Source organism: Panthera uncia, chromosome F1, assembly GCF_023721935.1.
Source record: "Panthera uncia isolate 11264 chromosome F1, Puncia_PCG_1.0, whole genome shotgun sequence".
Lineage (NCBI taxonomy): Eukaryota > Metazoa > Chordata > Mammalia > Carnivora > Felidae > Panthera > Panthera uncia.
The window spans coordinates 14,034,502-14,056,731 of record NC_064813.1 but is presented as its reverse complement, the minus strand read 5'-3'; the positions used below and the strand labels follow the sequence as shown (position 1 = coordinate 14,056,731).

At 37.2% G+C, this 22,230-nt stretch overlaps 1 protein-coding gene across 9 annotated transcripts in view; it reads right to left on the bottom strand.

Annotated features, from left to right (window-relative positions):
- The window catches only part of DNM3 (dynamin 3), a 560,234-nt gene that overhangs the window by 255,297 nt on the left and 282,707 nt on the right, over positions 1 to 22,230 (bottom strand). For all 9 annotated transcript variants that reach the window (XR_007458711.1, XM_049633950.1, XM_049633954.1 and 6 more), the window contains one exon: positions 10,015 to 10,128. Coding sequence is in view for 8 of the 9 variants with exons in the window: in XM_049633950.1 (XP_049489907.1) it covers positions 10,015 to 10,128 (114 nt within the window). In the remaining variant the exon portion in view is untranslated. The remainder of the gene's footprint in view (positions 1 to 10,014; positions 10,129 to 22,230) is intronic.

The window sequence follows — 22,230 nt, the reverse complement described above, 5'->3', positions numbered from 1 at the left end:
TTTCAAACACTGCTGGGCAAAATGGTGGGAGATAGATAAAATTAGAAAATTGTTAACTTTGATTTGGTTCACTTAAATGTTTTTAACTTCAGTATTTAAAATTAATTTTATTTTCCTTAGATTCTGGTCAAACTTTTTAAAATGTGGCACCAGGCTACATAAAATTTTTAAAAAATTTAACTAAATATTTCAGGGATATATTTTGGACTAAAAAACTATTTTTTTTTCAATATATGAAGTTTATTGTCAAATTGGTTTCCATACAACACCCAGTGCTCATCCCAAAAGGTGCCCTCCTCAATACCCATCCCCCACCCTCCCCTCCCTCCCACCCCCCATCAACCCTCAGTTTGTTCTCAGTTTAAAAAACTATTTTTATTCAGCTATTTCATTTTTAAAATAAAAGACTTAGTCTTAAGGCTAAAAATCTCATGAGGTTAAAAATTTACAGGATTTTGTGCTATTTTACTAAACATGACACTATAGTTTCTTTAAAAAGAAAAGAAAAAAGTGGGCAAAACTATGAAGTAAAAATATAATTAAGGCTAAATGCAACGGGCCTTAGGAAATAGGTCATCTGCAAAATATACTTATGCTAAACACACTGAGCAATGAAGGTTTTTACCTTAAATGAAAGTCCTATTACTAGCAAATAAAGTACTAACCAATAGTTCACAAAATGTAAAATATAAACAGGAAGACGACAGAAAAATGTCTCACAAGATATTTACATATTACCGCCCAATTTTAAATGTTTGATATGACAAGCAGCAAATGGCGAGAGGACTCCACATCTGGATCACTCTACTGGACCCTTGCAAGGCAATCCCAGGACAGGGCTTGGGACCTCTCCAGATGAAATGATATTAGGTCAGAACATAAAGAAGACTGTTCCATTCCAGCAAACTCCAAAGGGAAAGCTAGGAGGCCAGTGGAGTCATCCTTAAGTGAGCCACTCCAGGAAAACATTTCAAATAATATTCCCTTAAACTTTGAGGTTAACATTTTAGTTTTACATTTCAGGCTTTCAAAAAATGCCTGAAATAATGAAAGAAGGTTATATTTATTTAAATTCATTAAATGAAGCACATTTAAAAATTGCACTCTTCTGGTAAAGAGTAATATTGTTCTTCTAGAATAAACTTTTAAGTCAGATAAAAAATACATTTAGGGGAGTGGGTTTGGGTCTATTAAATATACTTAATAAATTTGAAATAGCATTTGCCATTATGGGTTGTTGTATATATTTTTCAAAATTATAAATCTTTGGATAATGCCAAAATGTGGAAATGTTTGTATGAAATAATCCTACGTTAAAAATCTACGTATGTGAAAAAACACAACTAAAATCATGAAGAATTTTAAGTAACATAAATGTTTTAAAGTTCAATATTTATTCGACTTCTTTTTTTGGTAAAAAATATCTAAGTTTTAGCTAACTAAAACAACTCAGCAAGGAGTGTAAATAGTGTTCACAGGGTTAATCCTGACCTCCTCATCGCGAGGATCATGCAGACGTAGAGGAAACAGGCGGAATCTTGAAAGTCTAAGTGAAAATGGAAATAGCTGAAGATTTCTGTGACTTCTTGGTCTCACAACTTTGGCCATCCAGGGATATAGCTGTCATTTTGTTTTCTATTACCTAAGTTACACTTGTCATCTGTTACAGCTACATAATAAAAACAATACTAAGTAATTATCCCTATAAAGGAATTATGTAATCTCTTTATCAAGCAATCCAAATACTTCAACCCACAAAAGTGAGGCCTGTAATTTTTTAAGAGTCCAAAGAATGTTCTTATTTCAATGCAGAGTTTGGATTTTCTTCAATAGTATAAGGTTAGCACATTTTCATTGGGAACACTTCTGTTCAATTACCCTAGCTTCCTCTGAGTATTCCGTTATGATTTTAATCTTCATGTTGGATGATAAAAATGGAATAAATATTGGCTACACACTACCATTATACATAAACTAGCAATCCCCTTCAGAGATTTTAACTATCATTCATATATTTCTCATTGACATTAAGAGAAAAATGGCTTTTTTCTCCCTTTATCAGACTCTATTCTTCTAAAATTCATATTTTATACATATTTTAAATAAAAGCCACCCTCTTTTTCCAGATCTGATTTTAAAGTATTCTTTTAATTATTTAAAAAATTTTTTTAACATTTATTTATTTTTGAGAGAGAGAGAGAGAGAGAGAGAGAGAGAGAGTGTGTGTGTGTGTGTGTGTGTGTGTGAGTGGGGGAGGGGCAGAGAGAGAGGGAGACAGATTCTGAAGCAGCCTCCAGGTTCTGAGCTGTCATTACAGAGCCTGACACAGGGCTCGAACCCACGGACTATTAGTTCATGTCGTGAGTTGAAGTTGGATGCTTAACCAACCGCGCTACCCAGGTGCCCCTGGTTTTAAAGTATTAATATAAAACTATCTAAACCCAAAATCCTTTTTGAAATGAAAGTTTCCATGTAAAATTTTTTTAATGTTGATTTATTTATTTATTTTGAGAGAGAGCATGAGCAGGAGAGGGGCAGAGAAAGAGGAAGAGAGAGAATCCCAAGCAGGCTCCATACTGCCAGCGCAGAGCTCCACACAGGGCTCGAACCCACTAAATGTGAGATCATCACCTGAACAGAAACCAAGAGCTGGACACTTATCTGACTGAGCCACCCCAGCGTCCCACTTTCTATTTTAATTCTACACCTAGCCCTTTTCTAAATCATTTCTAAGAATTGTACAAAATATACTTATAATGTTTTAAAATAACATTAGGAAATTTACTTTCTGCTTAAATGATTTCAGTTCAGGAAGCTATATAGTCAGAGGAGGAAAAAAAGTCCATTAACCTTCAATGATGAAAATTAAGAAAATTTTAAGACAACCTCAAATTCTAAGTTTACTCTGTAATTAAATAATTTAGTTTAGGTACCTGAGATAAGAGGACAAGATGAATTATTAGGCTGTACTAAATAAATATTATTTATTTGCTTAATCACATCTTCACTCAACCGATATTTACTGTCACCTGCCAGTGCCATGTTCATGGTGGTAGAACAGTAAATAAGACAATGGCTCCTGGTCTCAAGAGGCTTACAATTTAGCAGGAACTTAAACACTGAACCACTACATATCATGGGTGAGGAGTTGTCAATTTTCACCACCTGAAATAATCTCTTAAATCTATCTACTTCTATCAATTTCCATCAACCCACCCCAACCCAAGCTATTATCTCTTAGATAGTCCATAGCCATACCTTCCTAACAAACCCCCAAACCAGTTTTGTACTCCTCCAATCCATTTTTCTACAAAGCAACCAAAAGGATTTGTAAAAAAGTCAGATCTTATTATGTGACTCTCCAGCTTACAAACTTCCAAGGCTTCTCATCATTCTTAGGGTCAAAATCCTTAATCTTTTATAGAGTTCTTTTCTCTCTTTGCTCCAGTTACACTGGCCTTAATTCAGTTTCTTAAATTCAGCAGGCTCAATCTTGCCTCAAAGCATTAACATAAACCTCTGACCACCCAATTCAATGTCCCCCCAGTGATGTAATCCCCATCCCAGACACCTTTTAAGTCAAACATATCACTGGATTTATTTTTTTCATAGCTTGTAATCTACATCTGATAGGGTTCCCTGTTTTGTTTTGTTTATATGTTTTCTTTATTGGTAAATATCCTTCATGAGGGCAGGTACCATGAATTCCTTGCTAACCATTTTATCCTTAGTGACTAAAGGATAGAGTCTAGTGCATAACAGGTGTCCAGAAAATGTTTGTTAGGAAGTGTTCAGGCAATTAAGAGCATAGCACCAATATTGAGTAGCTTGCTAAATTACTCATTCTCTTTGTGTCTCAGTCTTCATCTCTAAAATGGGGAATGTAAAAAAAAATTAAAAATAAAATAAAAATAAAATAAAAATAAAATGGGGAATGTAAATAAAATACTGACTTAGCTCAGTGCTTGGGAAACTATATATACTCAATAAATGTTAACCATTATGATGACAATGATCATCATCAAGATTATCATTCAGATTGAAAGCTGGCCTTCATGACTTTAAACAGGGAGAATAAATAGTGGAATACAATTTACAACCACAATTACTGTCAAACTAGGGAGCATCTTGCTAATTGGAAGTCCATTTGGTTTGGTTCAGCATTTTGACTAGTTTGGATATACAAAAATGAGGCTGGAGCAAAGGCTGAACTAGATTCTAAGAAGAGCTGAATGGATGTATATAACAGAGGGAGAAGTGCCTTGATTTTGGGGCAATCCATATTAACAGCATTGAGGGAAGAAATAGGAGGCGAGACTGAAAGAGAGAAGCCAATGTATTGTCATTGGGCTAGGCCAGCACAGGGTTAGAGCAGCCAGTAACATACCCGTGTGTGGGTCCACTGGATAAAAACTGTTGTACAGAGGCATTTGAGGCTGTCTGAATTGTTGTATTGCTTCCCTAAATCCTTAGTAAAGTACTAAATATATCCTTATGTTGTTATTTTGATAGAAATCAAAGGATCTAAGTATCATCCATCCCAAATACAAGGGAATATATGTGGACATACAAGCCTGCATGCCCAAACTATCCTTACCCCCATAAACAGATCTTTCTTGATGTGTTACACACATTGGCAGAATGCCCTGGGGAGGATGAAACCAGGAAAAGGCCTATGAGCCCCCTAGAAAAGAGCTCAGGACCACCTGTATCAGAAACTTCCAAGTCTAGGGTACTGTCCTTTTAGAACATGATCTAGAAGGACAGCCAGGTTTGAGCAAATCCCCTTGGTGATTAGTTATAAACTGTCTAACCCTGTATGAAGATGGTTTATTTCTTTTTGTGTTACAGAAAGCCCCAATCTTAGAGTAATGTTAGAGGATAACATACAGTCATATACATAGATTAATCATGCCTACTATAACCACATTGTATTGTAAAGACTCTTTGAAGGTAACATGTGGGAAAAAACACTGCCTGGGACACAGGTGGAAACCTCTCTGTTAAGCTCATCTATCAGTAACATTGCAAATAACATTATTATAATATAGAGTAATGGTTCAAAAAGTGCAGTCCACAGATGCTTGAGAGTGTTCGTGATCCATCTAAAATTCAAGGGTAGGGTGAATAAATCTGTTCAGCATAGGAAGAAAGTAAGAAAAATACTGGGGACTTACCATTACAGTCATGCCAACTCTAGCTTAAAATTATTACACAGGGTCATTATGCTATTGCCTCTGCCAGCTTGGATAGGAAATCACATGGTTTTGTATCATCAGCTCCAATTCTTGGCTGAGGTGTAAGAGAATCCATAGGCTAGGGGGCAGGCAGTATACCAAGTCTCACTGAAGAAATGGGATATGAGTTCCCTCTAAGAATCCAAACCTTACCATTCTCTGCTAAAATAAATAAATACATGCATGCATACATACACACAACAACAACAAAACCCAATATTATACATCCTATCTCACAATATGAAATGACAAAAAAATTGGAAATTAGAAGACACGTGAGTCAAAGAATGGCTTTACAGGGGAGGGCACCGTTGTTACTTGCAATGGCAAGCATAAATATATAAATGTGATAGCTAAAAGTTTATAAAAGTATGTATTAATAAATGATTTCTTAGAACCCTAGAAAATCTCTTTCAGGTGGTTTGCTCGGCAAAGGTCCCCATGCAACAAGTGAAAAGAAAAGCAGAGGCCCAGAGAAGACGGACTTGTTCCAACACTGGCATTAGCCATTGCAAATCCATGTCCTTCAAACCTCACTGCTTTTGTTGTACCAAGCATACAGTCTATAGGGTCTTTTGTTCAATTAACGTGATCCTGGAAAAAGTTTGAGTCATTTTTCTTCATCTCAAATGTATTTCATAAGTCATTTATATTATTACAAACTTGTCATGGCTTAAATAAAATCATACCTATAGCATATGGCATAATATGCTATTTATTCAACAGCCAATTAGATATAATGAAAACATAATAGTCTAATTACACAAGAAAGTAGGAAGATGGCAGAACACGGAAAAAACAATGATAATCCTCTATGAAAATTTGAATGTAAATTTGTCATTGAATAAATGAATGAATCTATAACTAACTTAATGATATTTACTGTGTCACACTTGCTTGACTAAGAAAGATAAATTGTCATATAACAGGATTTACAAGTATGCAGAGACTGATGTGGGTATAGAGGGATACCACGGGAATAAAGAACGAGCATTGAATTTACCAACAAATTGACTCCAAAAGTTGAGTTAGAATTTAGGCTTATTTTCACAAAGCAATATTCTAAATTGGGGTTTTCGAGGTTGCCCAAAGAATCATGTTAAATTTGAAGGATGGCAGTAAGACTTCTTTGGAATCTAAGTATCATTTAAAACACTGCTGCTAAAAGACGGTACAAAGTCAAGAGGCCAGAGACTCGTCACTACTTCTAAGCCCAACCCTCCTGATGTTTCTTCTTGGCCTCCTTTCCCCACACCCTCCCTTCCAGCTTCTGCTTCCAGCTGACACTAATAACTATTTGTTGAATACAAGCAGAAATCAAGGAACAGTGCTGTACTCTCCCTTTAACCCTGACAGCAAGCTCAAAGGTGGTCTGCAATGGTAGGAAACTCTCGCAAGAGAAATAAAGCAGAGTAGAGGATGACAGTGGTGATGGTCAAGGAACGGTGAGGTGGGGATGAATGAGGATGGCTCCAGTGGAAAAACGCTCTGCCCCACTGACACAAACAATTTAAAGATAGAGGCCATTTGTGAGTCAGGCATTAATATTTTGAAAACATTTTATGTTGTTTCTGGAGCAGAGTTCTAATGAGTAACAGTAGCTAATGGCTGCAGTATGTGGCCCATCAATTTGCCACCCTGAATTCAAGAGCTCTTCTCAAGCCACCCAGTATAAGCCACCATCTTCTCTTACGTGGACCATTGCTACAGTCTCCTAGCTAGCTGGTCTCCTGTCTTCCATTCTTACCACTCCCCTCCTTCCACATACACATTCCATCCCACGCATTATGCCCAACCCAGCAGCCAGAGTGGTCTTTCTAAAACATAAATCCAATTATGTTACATCCTGTTGGAACAAGCCAATAGTTTTCAATTATCCTTGAAATAAAATCCAAATTAGGGGGTTCCTGGGTGGCTCATTCAGTTAAGTATCCGACTTAGGCTCAGGTCATGATCTCGCGGTTCATGGATTCGAACCCCACGTCAGGTTCTGTGCTAACAGCTCAGAGCCTGGAGCCTGCTTCGGATTCTGTGTCTCCCTCTCTCTCTGCCCCTCCTCTGCTCATGCCCTATTTCCCTCCCTCCCTCTCTCTCTCTCTCTCAAAAATAAATAAACATTAAAAAAAATTTTTAATCCAAATTAGTGCATGGGGTCTGATAAGACCCCACCCACTGGTACCTCTGATTTTATTTCCTACCTCTCTCTCCCATGCTATCACATTCCAGCCACAGTATTCCTGCTGGCTGCCACCCTGGGGTGGGGTGGGGGTTTACTTATGATGCCCTCTTGCTGGAATTTTCTTCGATAAAATCTTCTACACAGCTCATCATCCCAGCCTCTAATTCGATGTTACTTCCTCCCCCATCACTTTCTAGCTCACTACCCCATTTTATTTTCTTCAGAGCACTTACCATTGCATTATTAGTCTATTTGTTCATTCCACAAAGCAGCAACTTTGTCACTTTCTCTTTTTTGCAATCGACTAAACTAAGAAAACAACCCTTTCCTAAACTTTCTTCATCCAGATCACTCCATCATATTTCAAGAGTCATTCCCATCCCACCGCCCCATGCCCAAATACCCTCCAACATATAACTTTAATAAAATGTCTCCAGCACTCAGTTAGTATTATAATTGCACACATGTATTTTCTATTTGTTGTAAGCAAATGCTCATGAGGGAGCTTCAGCAGCAGAGATTTTGTAAAAAGTTATCTTGAGTTTCTAGAGGAATGGAAGGGATGACTACTGATCATTAACTTACAAAGCTCTCAAAGATTCTTCTTCCCTACAGTGGGCATCACGTGCCTTCCAATGGCCTTGTTTCAGTGCCCACATAGCCAGACAAGAGAACCCCAAAGCCATATTCCAATAACAGTAGCTACTCCTATTATCTTCAGAGCCCCTCATACTAACACCCACAAAAAGGTCAATGCCAATATGCCTGGAACTTGTCTAAATAAAACCTCTGTGGGATAAGGTTGACTTGGACAACTGCAGCATCTCTGGGATTCTTGCATACACTTGTGATTGAAGACATGAGCTCAGAAGCCAGATAGCCTGAGTTTGAATTTCTGCTTTGCCACCAACTAGCTATGTGACCTTGGGAAATTAGTTATGCTCACAAACACCAAGTATTCTGCAATAAGGGAAACTGAGTCCTACAGAAAGGACTTTTTGAATAGTTGGGGTTTTTTTTTTTGTTTGTTTACTTTTCTCTGAAAAATGGGGATAACAACAGCACTTATCCTTAGGGTTACAATGTGGACTGAATGAGTCCATATAGGACCATATATAGGTGTTTTAACTTATAAAAAAACACCAGCTATTATTATTATGAATCCTCAGCAAAATCTTTTGCTTTTAAATTTTGCTTATGAATTTAAATGTACATAAATAATCCTCTAAGTCCTTGGAAACAAAATGTATCTAAGAGAAGATCTCTTAAGACAAATGAACACAAAAGAAGAAGACACTCTATTTACTGATTTTTCTATCTAGACAGGCATCTCAGAGCTCCCGAAGCTGTGGTCTTTGAAGACTGGAGCTTCCCACGGAATGACAGGGCTATCTGAGCAGCCAGCAAAGGAAAGAAACCATTGCTAATTCTCAGACTCTTACAACAACCACTCCATGTTTGACTGAAGTCAGTGAAATATATGACATAAAAAAAATATTGTAAAGCTTTTGTGTAAAATTGTTTCTGTACATTTCTATAATATTCTATTTCCCTTACTGAAGAAAACTTAGTGGCCATCAACTGATTATCTGATTAACATACTATTGTTCACAAAGTACTTAGGAAGCAGAAAGAACTATGCAAGACATGAAACTTGAACTCTAACAACTGACAAAGGCACCTTGTAGGACTTTCAAAAAGAATATCAAGCCAGGATTGGAAGGACTTTTAACTCTGAAATACATACCCTTTACAGCCAAACAAAATTGAGGCAATCTTACCTGTAAATAGCTTTCTAAATCACAAAGTATTCTTATCTAATGTTTGTGGACTGCATTATAAGCACCAAAAATAGCTCAGGTCAGACCAGAGCTCTTAAAATTTCCAAAACATAGTTTAATTTCATCCATGACCTCCCAAATTTAGCAGTATCACTTGATAGCACTCTAATGGGTCCACAAGATTGATAGGACTTTTTGCACTTTTAAAGCTACCAGATTAAAATGAGTAGTAAGTCACAGGGCCAAAATGATTAACATCTAACATGAGCCAGAGAACATAATTATCATAATTCAGGCTTTTACATAGATCAAATTTTCAAACAACAAAATTCATATAAACAATTACCTGGGGCTTGCTTGAAAACTATTGATTTGGACATTTTCAAAAGCCTGCCATTTGAAACAGATGTCACAGCCAACAATTCCAAAATTCTTTATTAACTCTGCATCAGTGCTATTAATTTCATTCTTAAGATGCTCTATATCCCTGGGTTTTTTCAATACATTATTTAATGAAAATTGTCCCTATATCAGTATCTCATCATTATTACAAAGAAGGAAATTTCCAACTACTGACCCCTAACTCCATTTCTTCGGGTTAGCAAACATGTGACTATACCAGAGCAATAAAAGAAATTTGAGGGGAATATTATAAATTAAGAATCTATGAAGAAAAAACAATGCTTCTTCAAACACCCCAAGCTATGTCTTACTGAAAGAGAATCACTCATGTCTTGGAACTGTACATCACAATAATATCAATTAATTGGAAATTGGAAACACTTTAATAAAATAATTGTGATTCTCTGTGACTTACCTCATCATCTTTGTACCAGGACAAGCTTTCAGCAGTAAGGACGAACCAGTATCCCTTAGAGCCTCCTTTCATGATGCCAATGTTGCTGATGGTTAACCATCCCTTACGAATCACCTACAAGACAGCACAGATTGGCAGAGATGTTGAATTTAATGTGAACCAATGGAGAGCATAGGTCTTGTACTAAGTGGAGTTAAAAACAAGATATAAATTGCACTAAGAACAACATTGTTTCCCCAAAGCTCACCCTCTATTGAGCTATTTAAGACAATTTATCTTCCCAAACTACAGATAACCAGAGGGAAATCTCTCCCATCAAATGGACAAAACTGAAATTGCAGACTTATATGGATGGTGGAAGCAAAGCAACTGAAACAGAAAAGAATTGAATGAGGCAGACTAATAGGCTTGTGCTCAGCCTATTTATGGCATTGCTGCTATAATTAAAACATATTTAGTTGATTGGGTGAACAATAATAAACTCTCCAGGCCCACTGCCTCTCTCCCCCCTCCCAGTCCATTGGTCCATTTGTTTGTCTGGTTTGCATCTCATTAGGATTTTCACCAGAGACTGGCCACCAAATGGTAAAAGGAAGAAACTCAAGTCAACCAATTAGTTCCTTGTTAACAGTTCACCACTCTAAATAAAACTGAATGAGGTTCAAGAAAGCTGAAACAATAAGCAAAAACTAAAAGTTTGGAGCTTCTTAATGGTCTAGATTTATCCATCTACTTCTGGTTGTTATTTGTCATGCTAAAAAGCATGTAGCATCCTCATAAAAATCTATAAACAGCTTTTAAATTTTAAAACATATTAATAACTCAGATTATAGCTCTGATAGAAATTATTTATAAATGGCTTTTAAGTGAAAATCTAACTTTTTCTCAGAGTTGCAAAGTTAAATTCTGCTTTTTCACAGGGCACAGATAACCATCTCCCCTCTGCCAGATAGTTTTTGTTGTCATAGAACCAAAAATGAAATACTGTATGGAGTTACATGACACTGTTCTAAATATCAATAATCATCCTATACCTAAATTAATCAATATCCTAGAGACACTGAAATAGCAAAAAATTTACTTATTTAATGACTACTGAGTGTCAGTTCCTAAATGAAGATGAATTACCTGAATAGATTTTTTAAAATTATTGATAATAAGTTTTCTTGCTAAAGAAGAAAAGCCAATCCTAGGGAAAATTGTGAAATAAGCCAAAGTTGTTATTCTTGATCTTCAAGACTCTCTCCACACCCTCAGTCCTTGCCACCCTTGATTCCCTGCTTCAGCTTTCCCAGGTGTCCATTCTCCTTTCTAATGCTCTGTAACTTCTGTAAACCTCTACACAGAACCTCACTCCATCTCTGACTAAGGCAGTTCTCTCAATTGTTCAAAATTACTCCTGCCTCTTACTCTCTACTTCAGAAAGAAGGAAACAATACTTCTCAAAGTATGGTTTCTACCGACTATATTATAACCATCGGGATGCTTTTCTAAAACACAGATTCTTGGGCCATCCCCAGTCCAAATGAATCAGAATATGTACATATGAAACCCCAGAAGTCTACACTTAAACATGTGTCCAGGGTGATTATTATTCATAGTGAAGTTTGATGGCCACTGCTTGTACACATACAGTCAAAACTTCACTCTCCTACAGCAAGTAATCTCATCTAATTTCTAGTAAGAAGCAAGTGGTCAAATTATTTCACACTAACAGTGTTATCGACCCTATGAGGTTCTTAACAAATAGCATACTAATCGCAGGACTAAAATGAAAGTATGTTTTCGTGCATCTTTGGATAGAATGGAAGTCTTTCAGTTACTCCATAAATTGCAATGAGCAAATCGCTATTTCACTCCTGGTAGGACAGGCTGGAACCAACAAGGAAAGGCATGAAAGTAGTTCAGTGAACATTTCTAAAGAACCTATCATATGTCAAGATGAAAAAATATGATGATGCCACAATCCTTGCCTCACGAATCTTACAGCTTAGTAGAGAAGGCAGATCCATAAAGATTTAATTTCAATCTAATAGTATAATAAGAAATGTATGTCAAGCAAGGGAAGGGGCACTTGACACAATTTAGGAAGTTGTCATAGGCTTTCTTTGAAGAAATGGTATCTCAGAAGAGCCTGGAAGAGAAACAGAATGCCAGGTCAGGGAGTACAGTAAAACCTTGGATTGCAAGTAACTTGTCCAGCAAGTATTCTGCAAGATGAGCAAACATTTCTAATAAATTTTAACTTGATAAAGAGCAGTGTCTTGCAATACAAGTAGTACGTGATGCTGAATGTCACATGATCATAACTGAGCCAACGCTGCTTCTCTCTCTCTCTTGTTGTGGAATTGTGGGTGATCGTCTCCCATGCTCAGATGCTCGGTCTCAGGCCATGGTGTTTGGCAGAAATCAGTGATTTTTCAGAACATTAGAAGGTGCCCACAATTGGCACTAGTGTATTTTTTGTCACTTCAAAGGACCTATAGAAGGTCCTTTGCTTTTCCATACAAGAGTAAGCTTAGGGGTACTTTGCTTCATTCTAGGTCAGGTTGCCTGCAGACATAGACCCTTTCCTCTGCTGCCTTATTGCCAGTTACATTAAATACAATATATGACAAGAGTTTATTAATACTGTACTGTAGTCAACATCCATGCAAACGTATGCAATGGCCTCCATGCAGGAAAAGGTGGAAAAGAAAGGCGGTAAGAAGATGATTACAGTGGAAGTTAAGTAAATCATTGAGCAGTACAAATGAGGTGTGTGAGTGGCTAAAATTGCAAGATTTTATAAGAAGTCTACATCTGCATCTCGTCTGCAGAGGAAGAGGAGAAAAAGATGGAGGAATCCCTCACTTCAAATGAGATTAGGGAGATGTGTAAAATGTGGGGAACGGTGCAAAATTTTGTAGAAAAGCACCACCCAAATAAAGTTGGAGCAGTGCGAGCGATGAACCCGTTTAATGACAATGCAATGTCACATTTCCGTGAAATCCTCTAAAGGAGGCAAGAGCAAGTGTCATTGGATAGGCTCCTTGTTAAAGCTGCACGAAAAGAAAAAGACTCCATTGAACCAACAGATAGCACTGATCTGTTAGTGATAGTGAAAGTTGTCCTACACAATAACCCTCCTCTCTCTTGTCTCCCTCACACCAGCCATGAAGGTTTTCAAAGGTAAGCACAGGTTAACTTGTTTATTTTTCTTTACATTTTGTATTTTCTTTATTATTTTGTATTATATTATGGTATTGTAATAATTTTTATGTAAATACTTTTGGGTTGTGAAACGAATTACCTGGATTTCCATTATTTCTTATGGGGAAATTCGCTTTGATACATAAGCGCTTTGGATTACAAGCATGTTTCCAGAATGAATTATACTCACAAACCAAGGTTTTACTGGATTTGTTTATCTGTATGAAGAACAAACAGGAACAAAATATGAAAGAGCCACTTAATACAGAAAATGTGTGGTGGGGATGAAGAAGTTGAGGTCGGGGAGGCAGGTAGGGTAAAGTCAGAGTGGATCCAGTTCCATGAGACTCTAAATTTTACTGATCTCACTCCTCCTGGCAGTACTAAAATAAATTTCAAGTACATATATAAATTTATTTTTAAATTATATGTAACCATTGTATTAATAAATTATGTACATCATATAGAAATATACAGAGAAATTTGAAAGTCTGCATGAAGATAAAATCAACCATACTAAAAGTTTTTTGTTTTGTGGGGAAAATGTACTTTATGTCTTACCTTTCCATTTTATTATTACTTCTCAAAAATACAGAGCAAGGGTGCTGGCATCAATATGTATATTAAATATTAATAGGTTCGAATTGCTTTCTTATTTTCTAGATAAAAGTACATATAAGGAGTTATTCTACTATATCCTCCTTCATTCTAGTGGATGTGCACTCTCTCCAAGACAGAGAAACTAGATTATGTAAGCTATTGCAATAACTCAAATGAGAAATGACCAAGGTGTGAACTAAAGCCATGATGTAGTAAGGATGAAAATAAATAAACTTACTGGCGAAATACCCATGAAATAAAATCAACAGGAATTATAAGTAGATGAGAGAGAGATTAGTGAATGTAAAGACTCTAGAACTGTACTTTACAGTAGCCACACATGGTCATTGGGCCCTAGTGACTAGTTTCAATTCAGGTGTTCAAGAAGTGTAAAATGCAACCTAGATTTTGAGAACTTAGTATCAAAAACAAAAACAAAAACCTCGTAACTGTTTTAAGATTTATCATATATTGAAATAATATTATGTTGAATACATTAGGTTAAATGAAATTGGTTTTTAGTATTCATTCCACTGTTTCAGTTTATTTAAAAAAGTTTTTTCAATGTTTATCATTTTTTGAGAGATAGACACACGGCGTGAGTTGGGGAGGGGCAGAGAGAGAAGGAGACACAGAATCTGAGGCAGGCTCCAGGCTCTGAGCTGTCAGCACAGAGACTGGCACGGGCTTCCAACTCATGAACCATGAGATCATGACCTGAGCTGAAGTTAGACACTTAACTGACTTAGCCACCCAGGCACCCCTCATTTTATTTTTTAATGTGGCTGTCAGAAAAGTTTAAATTACATATATGGTTTACATTATATTTTTATTGGATGTTGTGCTGTTCTAAAATGATTTTGAAACTCTTGGGGCTACCAACCTATAAGGAACAGAGGAGAAGAACCAAGTGTTGGAAAGTAGAGGAGTTGAGGATAAATTCTGCCAAGGTCATGTTGAATTTGACGTACCTCTAGAAAACACACATAGAAGGGACCCGACCTCTGAAGCAAAATGGCAATGTTAGGACTAGAAATGAAGACTTGCAAGTCCTACATCTGGATATAAATACAGATATATAGATATAGACATAGATAGATGATATAGATATAGATATAGGCAGATATAGATAGATATAGATATGTCAGTTAAAACTTTGAGTGAAATAGCAGTGGCTCACAGTGGAATCCTGGAGAAATACCAACAATTAAGAAGAGGTCAGAAAAGAGCCTGAAAAGGAATGTCAGAGAAATAATAGCAATAAGGTCATGGAGGCCAAAGGCAAGGAGAACTTCAAGGACAGTGTAGTTGGAAGTGTCAAATTCAACACAGACAGGGATGTGTAAAGTGCAATGCAGACATCATAGTGTCTTCAGCCATGCCGGTTGCAGTGCTGTGACAGGATAAATCAGAGTTCATTGGATTGAAAGGTGAATGGGAAGTAAAAAATGGAGACAATAATTGAAAAGAGCTCTGTCCAGAGGAGGATGAAAGACAGTTAAAATCAGACACAGGAGCAAAGGAGGTGGTGGCATTGTTGCTGCTGCTGCTGCTATTTTATTGTTGTTTTGGATTCTTTTTTTTTTTTTTTTTTAAGGATAGTCAAGTACTGAGCATATTTATTGGTTGAAGAGAAATAACAGTACAGAATAAGAGATTGGTGATATAAAAAAAAATAATATAAAGATAAAGAAGAGGAATGAAGCATAAAGAGTACAGAAAGGGACTGTCCTTGAACAGAAATGGGACTACCTCATCTTGTGAACCTGGAGAGGTTGGGAGAGTAAGGGCAGATGTGTGTCCTTTGTAAGGAAAAGAGTAGAAAGTTTGGGAAGGTTATATTTGATCTTCCCATTTCTCTTGATAAGAGCAGAGACTAAATTATCTGCAGGAGAGTGAGGGTGAGAAGTTGGAAAGAAGGCTTAATGAGAGCATGAAACAATTCCTCAGTAATTGAAAGAGAGTGAACATAACAAGAGTTAGTAAAATATGGCTGACAAAACACAGCACTACAGAACTCATAAAAGATAACATAGGAGAAAAAATCTAGATGATTTTGGGTATAGTGATGCCTTTCTAGATACAGCACCAAAGACATAACCCATGAAGTAAATAACTGATAAGCTGGAATCATTAAAATTAAAAAACATCTGCTCTGCAAAAGACAATTTCAAGAAAATTAGAAGGCAAGTCACAGATTGGGAGAAAATATTTGCAAAAAACCTATGTGATAAAGGACAGTTATCTAAAATATACAAAACTCAAATATTAAAAGTCAATAATAAGAAAACACATAACCTGATTAAAAAATGGGCCAAAGACTTTAACAGATGCCTCATACAAATGGCAAATAAGCATACAGAAAGATCCTCCATATCGTATGCCATCAGGGAAATGCAAATTCAAACAATGAGATACCACTACACACCTAATAAAAATGCCCCAAATCCAGAAAACTAACAACCACAAATGCAGGATGTGGAACACCAGGAATTCCCATACCTTTGCTGGCAGGAATGCAAAATGGTACAGCCACTTTGGAAGACAGTTTGGCAGTCTCTTATGAAACTAAATATATTCTTACCATGTGATCCAGAAATCGTGATCCTTAGTATTCACCAAAAGGAGTTAAAAACTTATGGACACACATGCATGTTTATAGCAGCTTTGTTCGTAATTGCCAAAATTTGGAAGTAATTGAGATGTCCTTCAGTAGATGAGTGGATAAACACACCATGGTACATCTAGATCGTGGAATTTTATTCAGCACTAAAAAGAATGAGCTATCATGCCATGAAAAGACATAAAGGAAATCGAGATGCGTTTTACTAGGTAAAATAAGCCAATCTAAAAAAGCTATAGACACTGGCAGGAATTTTCCCAAGGGATACAGGAGTGCTGGTGCATGGGGGCACTTGTATCTCAATGTTTATAGCAGCACTTTCAACAACAGCCAAATTATGGAAAGAGCCTAAATGTCCATCAACTGATGAATGGATAAAGAAATTGTGGTTTATATACACAATGGAGTACTATGTGGCAATGAGAAAGAATGAGATCTGGCCCTTTGTAGCAACGTGGATGGAAGTGGAGAGTGTTATGCTAAGTGAAATAAGTCATCCAGAGAAAGACAGATACCGTATGTTTTTACTCTTATGTGGATCCTGAGAAACTTAACAGAAGACCATGGCAGGGTAAGGGGGAAGGAAAAAAAAAGTTAGAGAGGGGGGAGCCAAACCATAAGAGACTCTTAAAGACTGAGAATAAACTGAGGGTTGATGGGGGGTGGGAGGGAGGGGAAAGTGGGTGATGGGCACTGAGGAGGGCACCTGTTGGGATGAGCACTGGGTGTTGAGTGGAAACCAATTTGACAACAAATTTCATATTAAAAAAAAACATGTTAAAAAAATAAAATAATAAATTAAAAGGCTATAGAGTATATGATTTCAACAATGGGATATTCTAGAAAAGGCAAAACTATGGAGACAATAAAAAAAAATCAGCTATTGTCAGGGATGAGGGTAAGGGTGGGGGAAGTGATGAATAGGCAGAGCACAGAGGATTTTTAGGGTTAAAACGAATTTGTGTGCTATTATAATGAAGGATATATATATCATTATACCTTTTTCCAAACCCATACAATGTACAACTCTGAGAGTGAACCCTAAGGTAACTATGTATGTTGCGTGAGGATGTACATTCATCCCTGGTTAAAAAAAAAAAATCTGATGAGTTATATGGTAATAGGGGAGGCTACGGATACGTGGAGGCAGAGGGTGTATGAAGAATCTCTGTACCTTGACTCCATTTTGTTGTAAACCTAAAAGTTCTCTAAAAACACAAATTCTTGGGGCGCCTGGGTGGCTCAGCCAATTAGGCATCCGACTCTTGATTTTGGCTCAAGCTGTGGTCTCATGGTTTGTGAGTTTGGGCCCCACATCAGGCTCTGCACTGACAGTGCAGAGCCTACTTGGGATCCTCGCTCTCTCCCCTCTCTCTCTCTCTCTCTCTCTGCACCCGTATCCCACTCACTCTCACTCTCAGAATAAATAAACTTAAAAAAAATTAAAATAAAAAAAAAATAAATAAACATTAAAAATTTTTTAAATAAAAATAAAAAAATAAATTCTTTAAAACAAATGGTGGAAAGCTGAGAATGAAGGCCATAGATTGCAGGGATACAATGTGCATAGTTGTATTATCGTCGCCAGCAGTGCTCTACACACTAGAAGTAGAAAAAGAGAAGATAAATGGAAATTGATCTAGTGTTCTGAATTTCTAGGTCCACGTGATCTAAGTACATGGGTGTAAAGATGTTGAAGATTTGGGGCAAAGGACTACTTCAGGTGATCATCCATTCAATCCAGGCCAGGCAGAGAAATGAGACCAGGAGAGGCCTAATAGAAAGGTAGAAAATGGAAAGATGAAGAGACTGGAGGTGCTAAGGAGGTTTAAAAAAATGTGCACACCATGTAAGCGAAGACAAGAATGGAGTTTTGGGGATTTAAGATGATGTGAAGTAATAACTGGCCTGATCCTACTGGCACCATTGGACTAATCTCTCAAGGATGCACCGCTATTTCTAGAAGTGCTGAATGTTATAGCTAAATAGGATACTTAGAAAACATGATTTGGTCCAGTGGATATATTCAATTGTGCTATATGGATATTATGAGTTACTAATCACAGTTAAAATGAAATTTGCAAAGAATTGACAAAAATAATTAGATATTACATTCTATGAAATGACAGTCATTGCATTGCAATAGGCTTTCTCATTTGGAGAAAAAAAAAAGAGAGAATGACAGCTAGCATGTTGTGAATGCACATGGCCCACATCCTTTCACAGGCACCCATGGAAGTGTGTCAGTACCGAATGCTGTCAGCAAGTTAAGTTGCTGTCATAAAATATTTAAGAAGCTCTGGCCCAATTCCAGCCCTTTCTGGAAAAGGAAGCATATTTTCCACAAATGGGCTTTTTGTCTTCCCAATGACAGTTCAAAATAAGAATCAAGGAAAGGCAATTCCTAAAGTACTCTTTCACAAAAGAATTGAGGGGTGAGAGAAATCATGAAATCAAGGTAAAGCAGCAGAAAAAGATAGGAAAAGGCAAGCATTCAGGAAAAATGGTCAGAATATAAGAGGTAAGAATGTGAGGGGAAATTAAAAGAACAAGACAAAGGAAAATATGGGAGAAAAAGAAGACAAAGACTAAATAAAATAATAACATTTAAACCGAATGACAAGACAAATGGGGTTGATTGTAGATTATTTTCATAGAGAAAGATACGTTAATTTTGCATTCAAATTTAAAATTACAAAAAAAAAAATCTACCAACATTCAGTAGAGTAACCATTTTCAGCCTCTTGGTGTTTGAACATCAAATTCTGTTTTGAGCGTCCAAGTAAACAAGAGCAAGAAGGCTCATAATTACATGACTAGAAGGGACCTTCAGAGCTGAAAGGGCGTGTTCATATTTGTAAGGCTTGAATTCAACCATTTAAAAAAATTGTTGCCGTAAAATATCACCCAAGCTCCTTTTGCCAAACACAGAAACTGTGAAAGCAACTGCAAGACCAGCAATGGGGAGAGAAGAACAGCCCAGGCCCTCTCTTAGCGGCAAGCCTACTCTAGAGAGTTCCTACTCTAGCCAGTCCCCTCCATGCTATAAGAACTCAGGCTTTGTCAGGGATGGCAAAACTTGTATGTCAGGAATGAGTTCGGACCTCAGCATCTGACCAGCACCCTGGATCATAAAATTAATACACAGACAAGGAATAAAATTATGGGGAGAAAAAAAAGTACATGTGGAAAACTTCTAATGTGGCCAAGGCTTTGGGCCTTGAACTTTTGTGAGCAGGGCATTTTAACCTTGGCCTTGGCTTATGGTAAACCATACAAGTTTTTCTCAGCTCTGCAGCTGGCTTTTAACTGTTGCAGCCTAAGAAAAGTTTGCATATCATCAACTGCTCCATATTTTGATGTTGGCAGATTATAAAAGCTTATATATAGGCTTTACCCACAGAGGAGTAGCTGCTTCTGTAAGGGTAGTGTATATACACCGCAGGGCCTATCTGGGTAAATGCTGCACAAACGCATGGGCCCAGCAAAGGCACAGGCCAGGCCAGTTGCTCAGCTGGCTGGAAGAGACATGCCTTTGCAAGCACAGGCATCTTCAGGATATAGTCTTCTTGAATTTGGCTGGCAGATTTTCTAAGCAGGTGTGCTTGAGGCAAGGATTCAATATTAGGGAAAAGAGTCTTTCTGCATATAGGCCTTAATAGGCCTGAAGAGGGAGAATTCAATTTACTACTTCTAAACTGTAAGGCAGCTGAGGCCCATGTGTATCACAGAGCCCTCTTGAGGTTCTAGCTTTAATTTACCAGGTTCAGGCCCCAGGTGGGAGGTAGGAAGTGTTCAATGAGCTTCCCTCAATGCCATTCTTTATCTGAGGTCAGGGCAAACTGTAGAGAACTAACCTTGACTCGTGTGGCTTATTTACAGACTCAAGGGTCACCCTTCATGGCAGCACAAGTTCACAAGCCTGCTCTGGATTAATTATACAGGGAGGAGAAAGTCTCCTTACAAGGCCGGGGCTTTGAGATCAAGAAATGATGTAACAAGAGGCAGGAAGGGAAACACAAAGGCATAGGAAAAATTCTGAGGTTTTGAATACACTGCACAGTAGAGGGAGGGAACTCAACTAAGACCTGGGGACTAGGGTTGCCACCACTGCAGAGTCCTGAACACTGCAACAGACAGCAATGTTTCAGTGCCCTTTTCTCAGACTACATGCACAGATGGCTTTGCCCTTGGTGGCTAAGTGCACAGTGGCAAGAATAACTTCTTAGGGAGAGAATCTACCCCCAGTAAATTTATAGGTTCACAAACAACTAGAAAAAAAACTGTTTGACAGCCTGGTAGGGCTGAAACCAGAAAGGTTTCCTCTGTCTACCCTCTCTCTTCCCGATACCCCTAAATGTCTGTTGTAGTCAATGGCCACAGCTACAAAAGGGTACAGGAAGTAGTAATCAAAACAGTATGGTACTGAAACAAAAATAGACACACAGATCAGTGGAATAGAAGAGAGCCCAGAAATAAACCAATACTTTTATGGTCAATTAATCTACGACAAAGAAGGAAGAATACCAATTGGAAAAAGACAGTCTCTTCAAAAAACGGTGTTGGGAAAACTAGACAGCAACATACAAAAGAATGAAACTGGACCACTTTCTTAAACCATATGCAAAAATAAACTCAAAGACCGGGGTGCCTGGGTGGCTCAGTCAGTTAAGCCTCCAACTTAGGCCCAGGTCATGACCTCGGGGTTCATAAATTCAAGCCCTGCATCAGGCTCTGCGCTGACAGCTCAGGGCCTGGAGCCTGCTTCAGATTCTGTGTCTCCCTTTCTCTCTGCCTTTCCCCTGTTTTCTCTCTTTCTCTCTCTCTCTCTCTCTCTCTCTCTCTCTCTCTCTCTCAAAAATAAATAAATATTTAAAAAATGAATTAAAGACCAAAATGTAAGACCTGAAACCATAAAAATCCCAGAAGATAGCACAGGTAGTAATTTCTCTAACATTAGCCATAGCAACATTTTTCTAGGTATGTCTCCTAAGCCAAGGGAAACAAAAGCAAAAATAAACTATTGGGACTACGCCATAATCAAAAAGCTTCTGCACAGCAAAAGAAACAATCAACAAAACAAGACAACCTACTGAATGGGAGAAGATATTTGCAAATGGTATATCTGATAAGAGGTTAGTATTCAAAATTATATATTTTGAACTTACACCACAATACCAAAAACCACAAACAATCCCATTAAAAATGGGCAGAAGACATGAACCTTCAAATGGCCAACAGACACGTGCAAAGATGCTCAATATCACTCATCACCAGGGAAATGCAAATCAGAACCAAAATGAGCTAACACTTCACACCTGTCAGAATGGCTCAAATCAAATATTAAAGAAACAAGTGTTGGTGATAATGTGGAGAAAAAGGAAATCTCATGCACTGTTGGTAGGAATGCAAACTCATGCAACCACTGTGACAGTATGGAGGTTCCGCAAAAAATTTAAAGTAGAATTACTGTATGGTCAAATAATTGCACTACTGGGTGCAAAACTAACAAAAACACAAATTAAAACAAAAACACTAATTCAAAAAGATATACACTCTGTATGTTTATAGCATCATTATTTATAATAGCCAAAATATGGAAGCAATTCAAGTGTCCACTCATAGATGAATGGATAAAGAAGATGTGGTGTATATATATACGTATATATATATATATATATATACGTATATATATGTATATAAATATACGTATATATATGTGTATATATGTATATAAATATACGTATATATATGTGTGTATATATGTATATAAATATACGTATATATATGTGTGTATATAT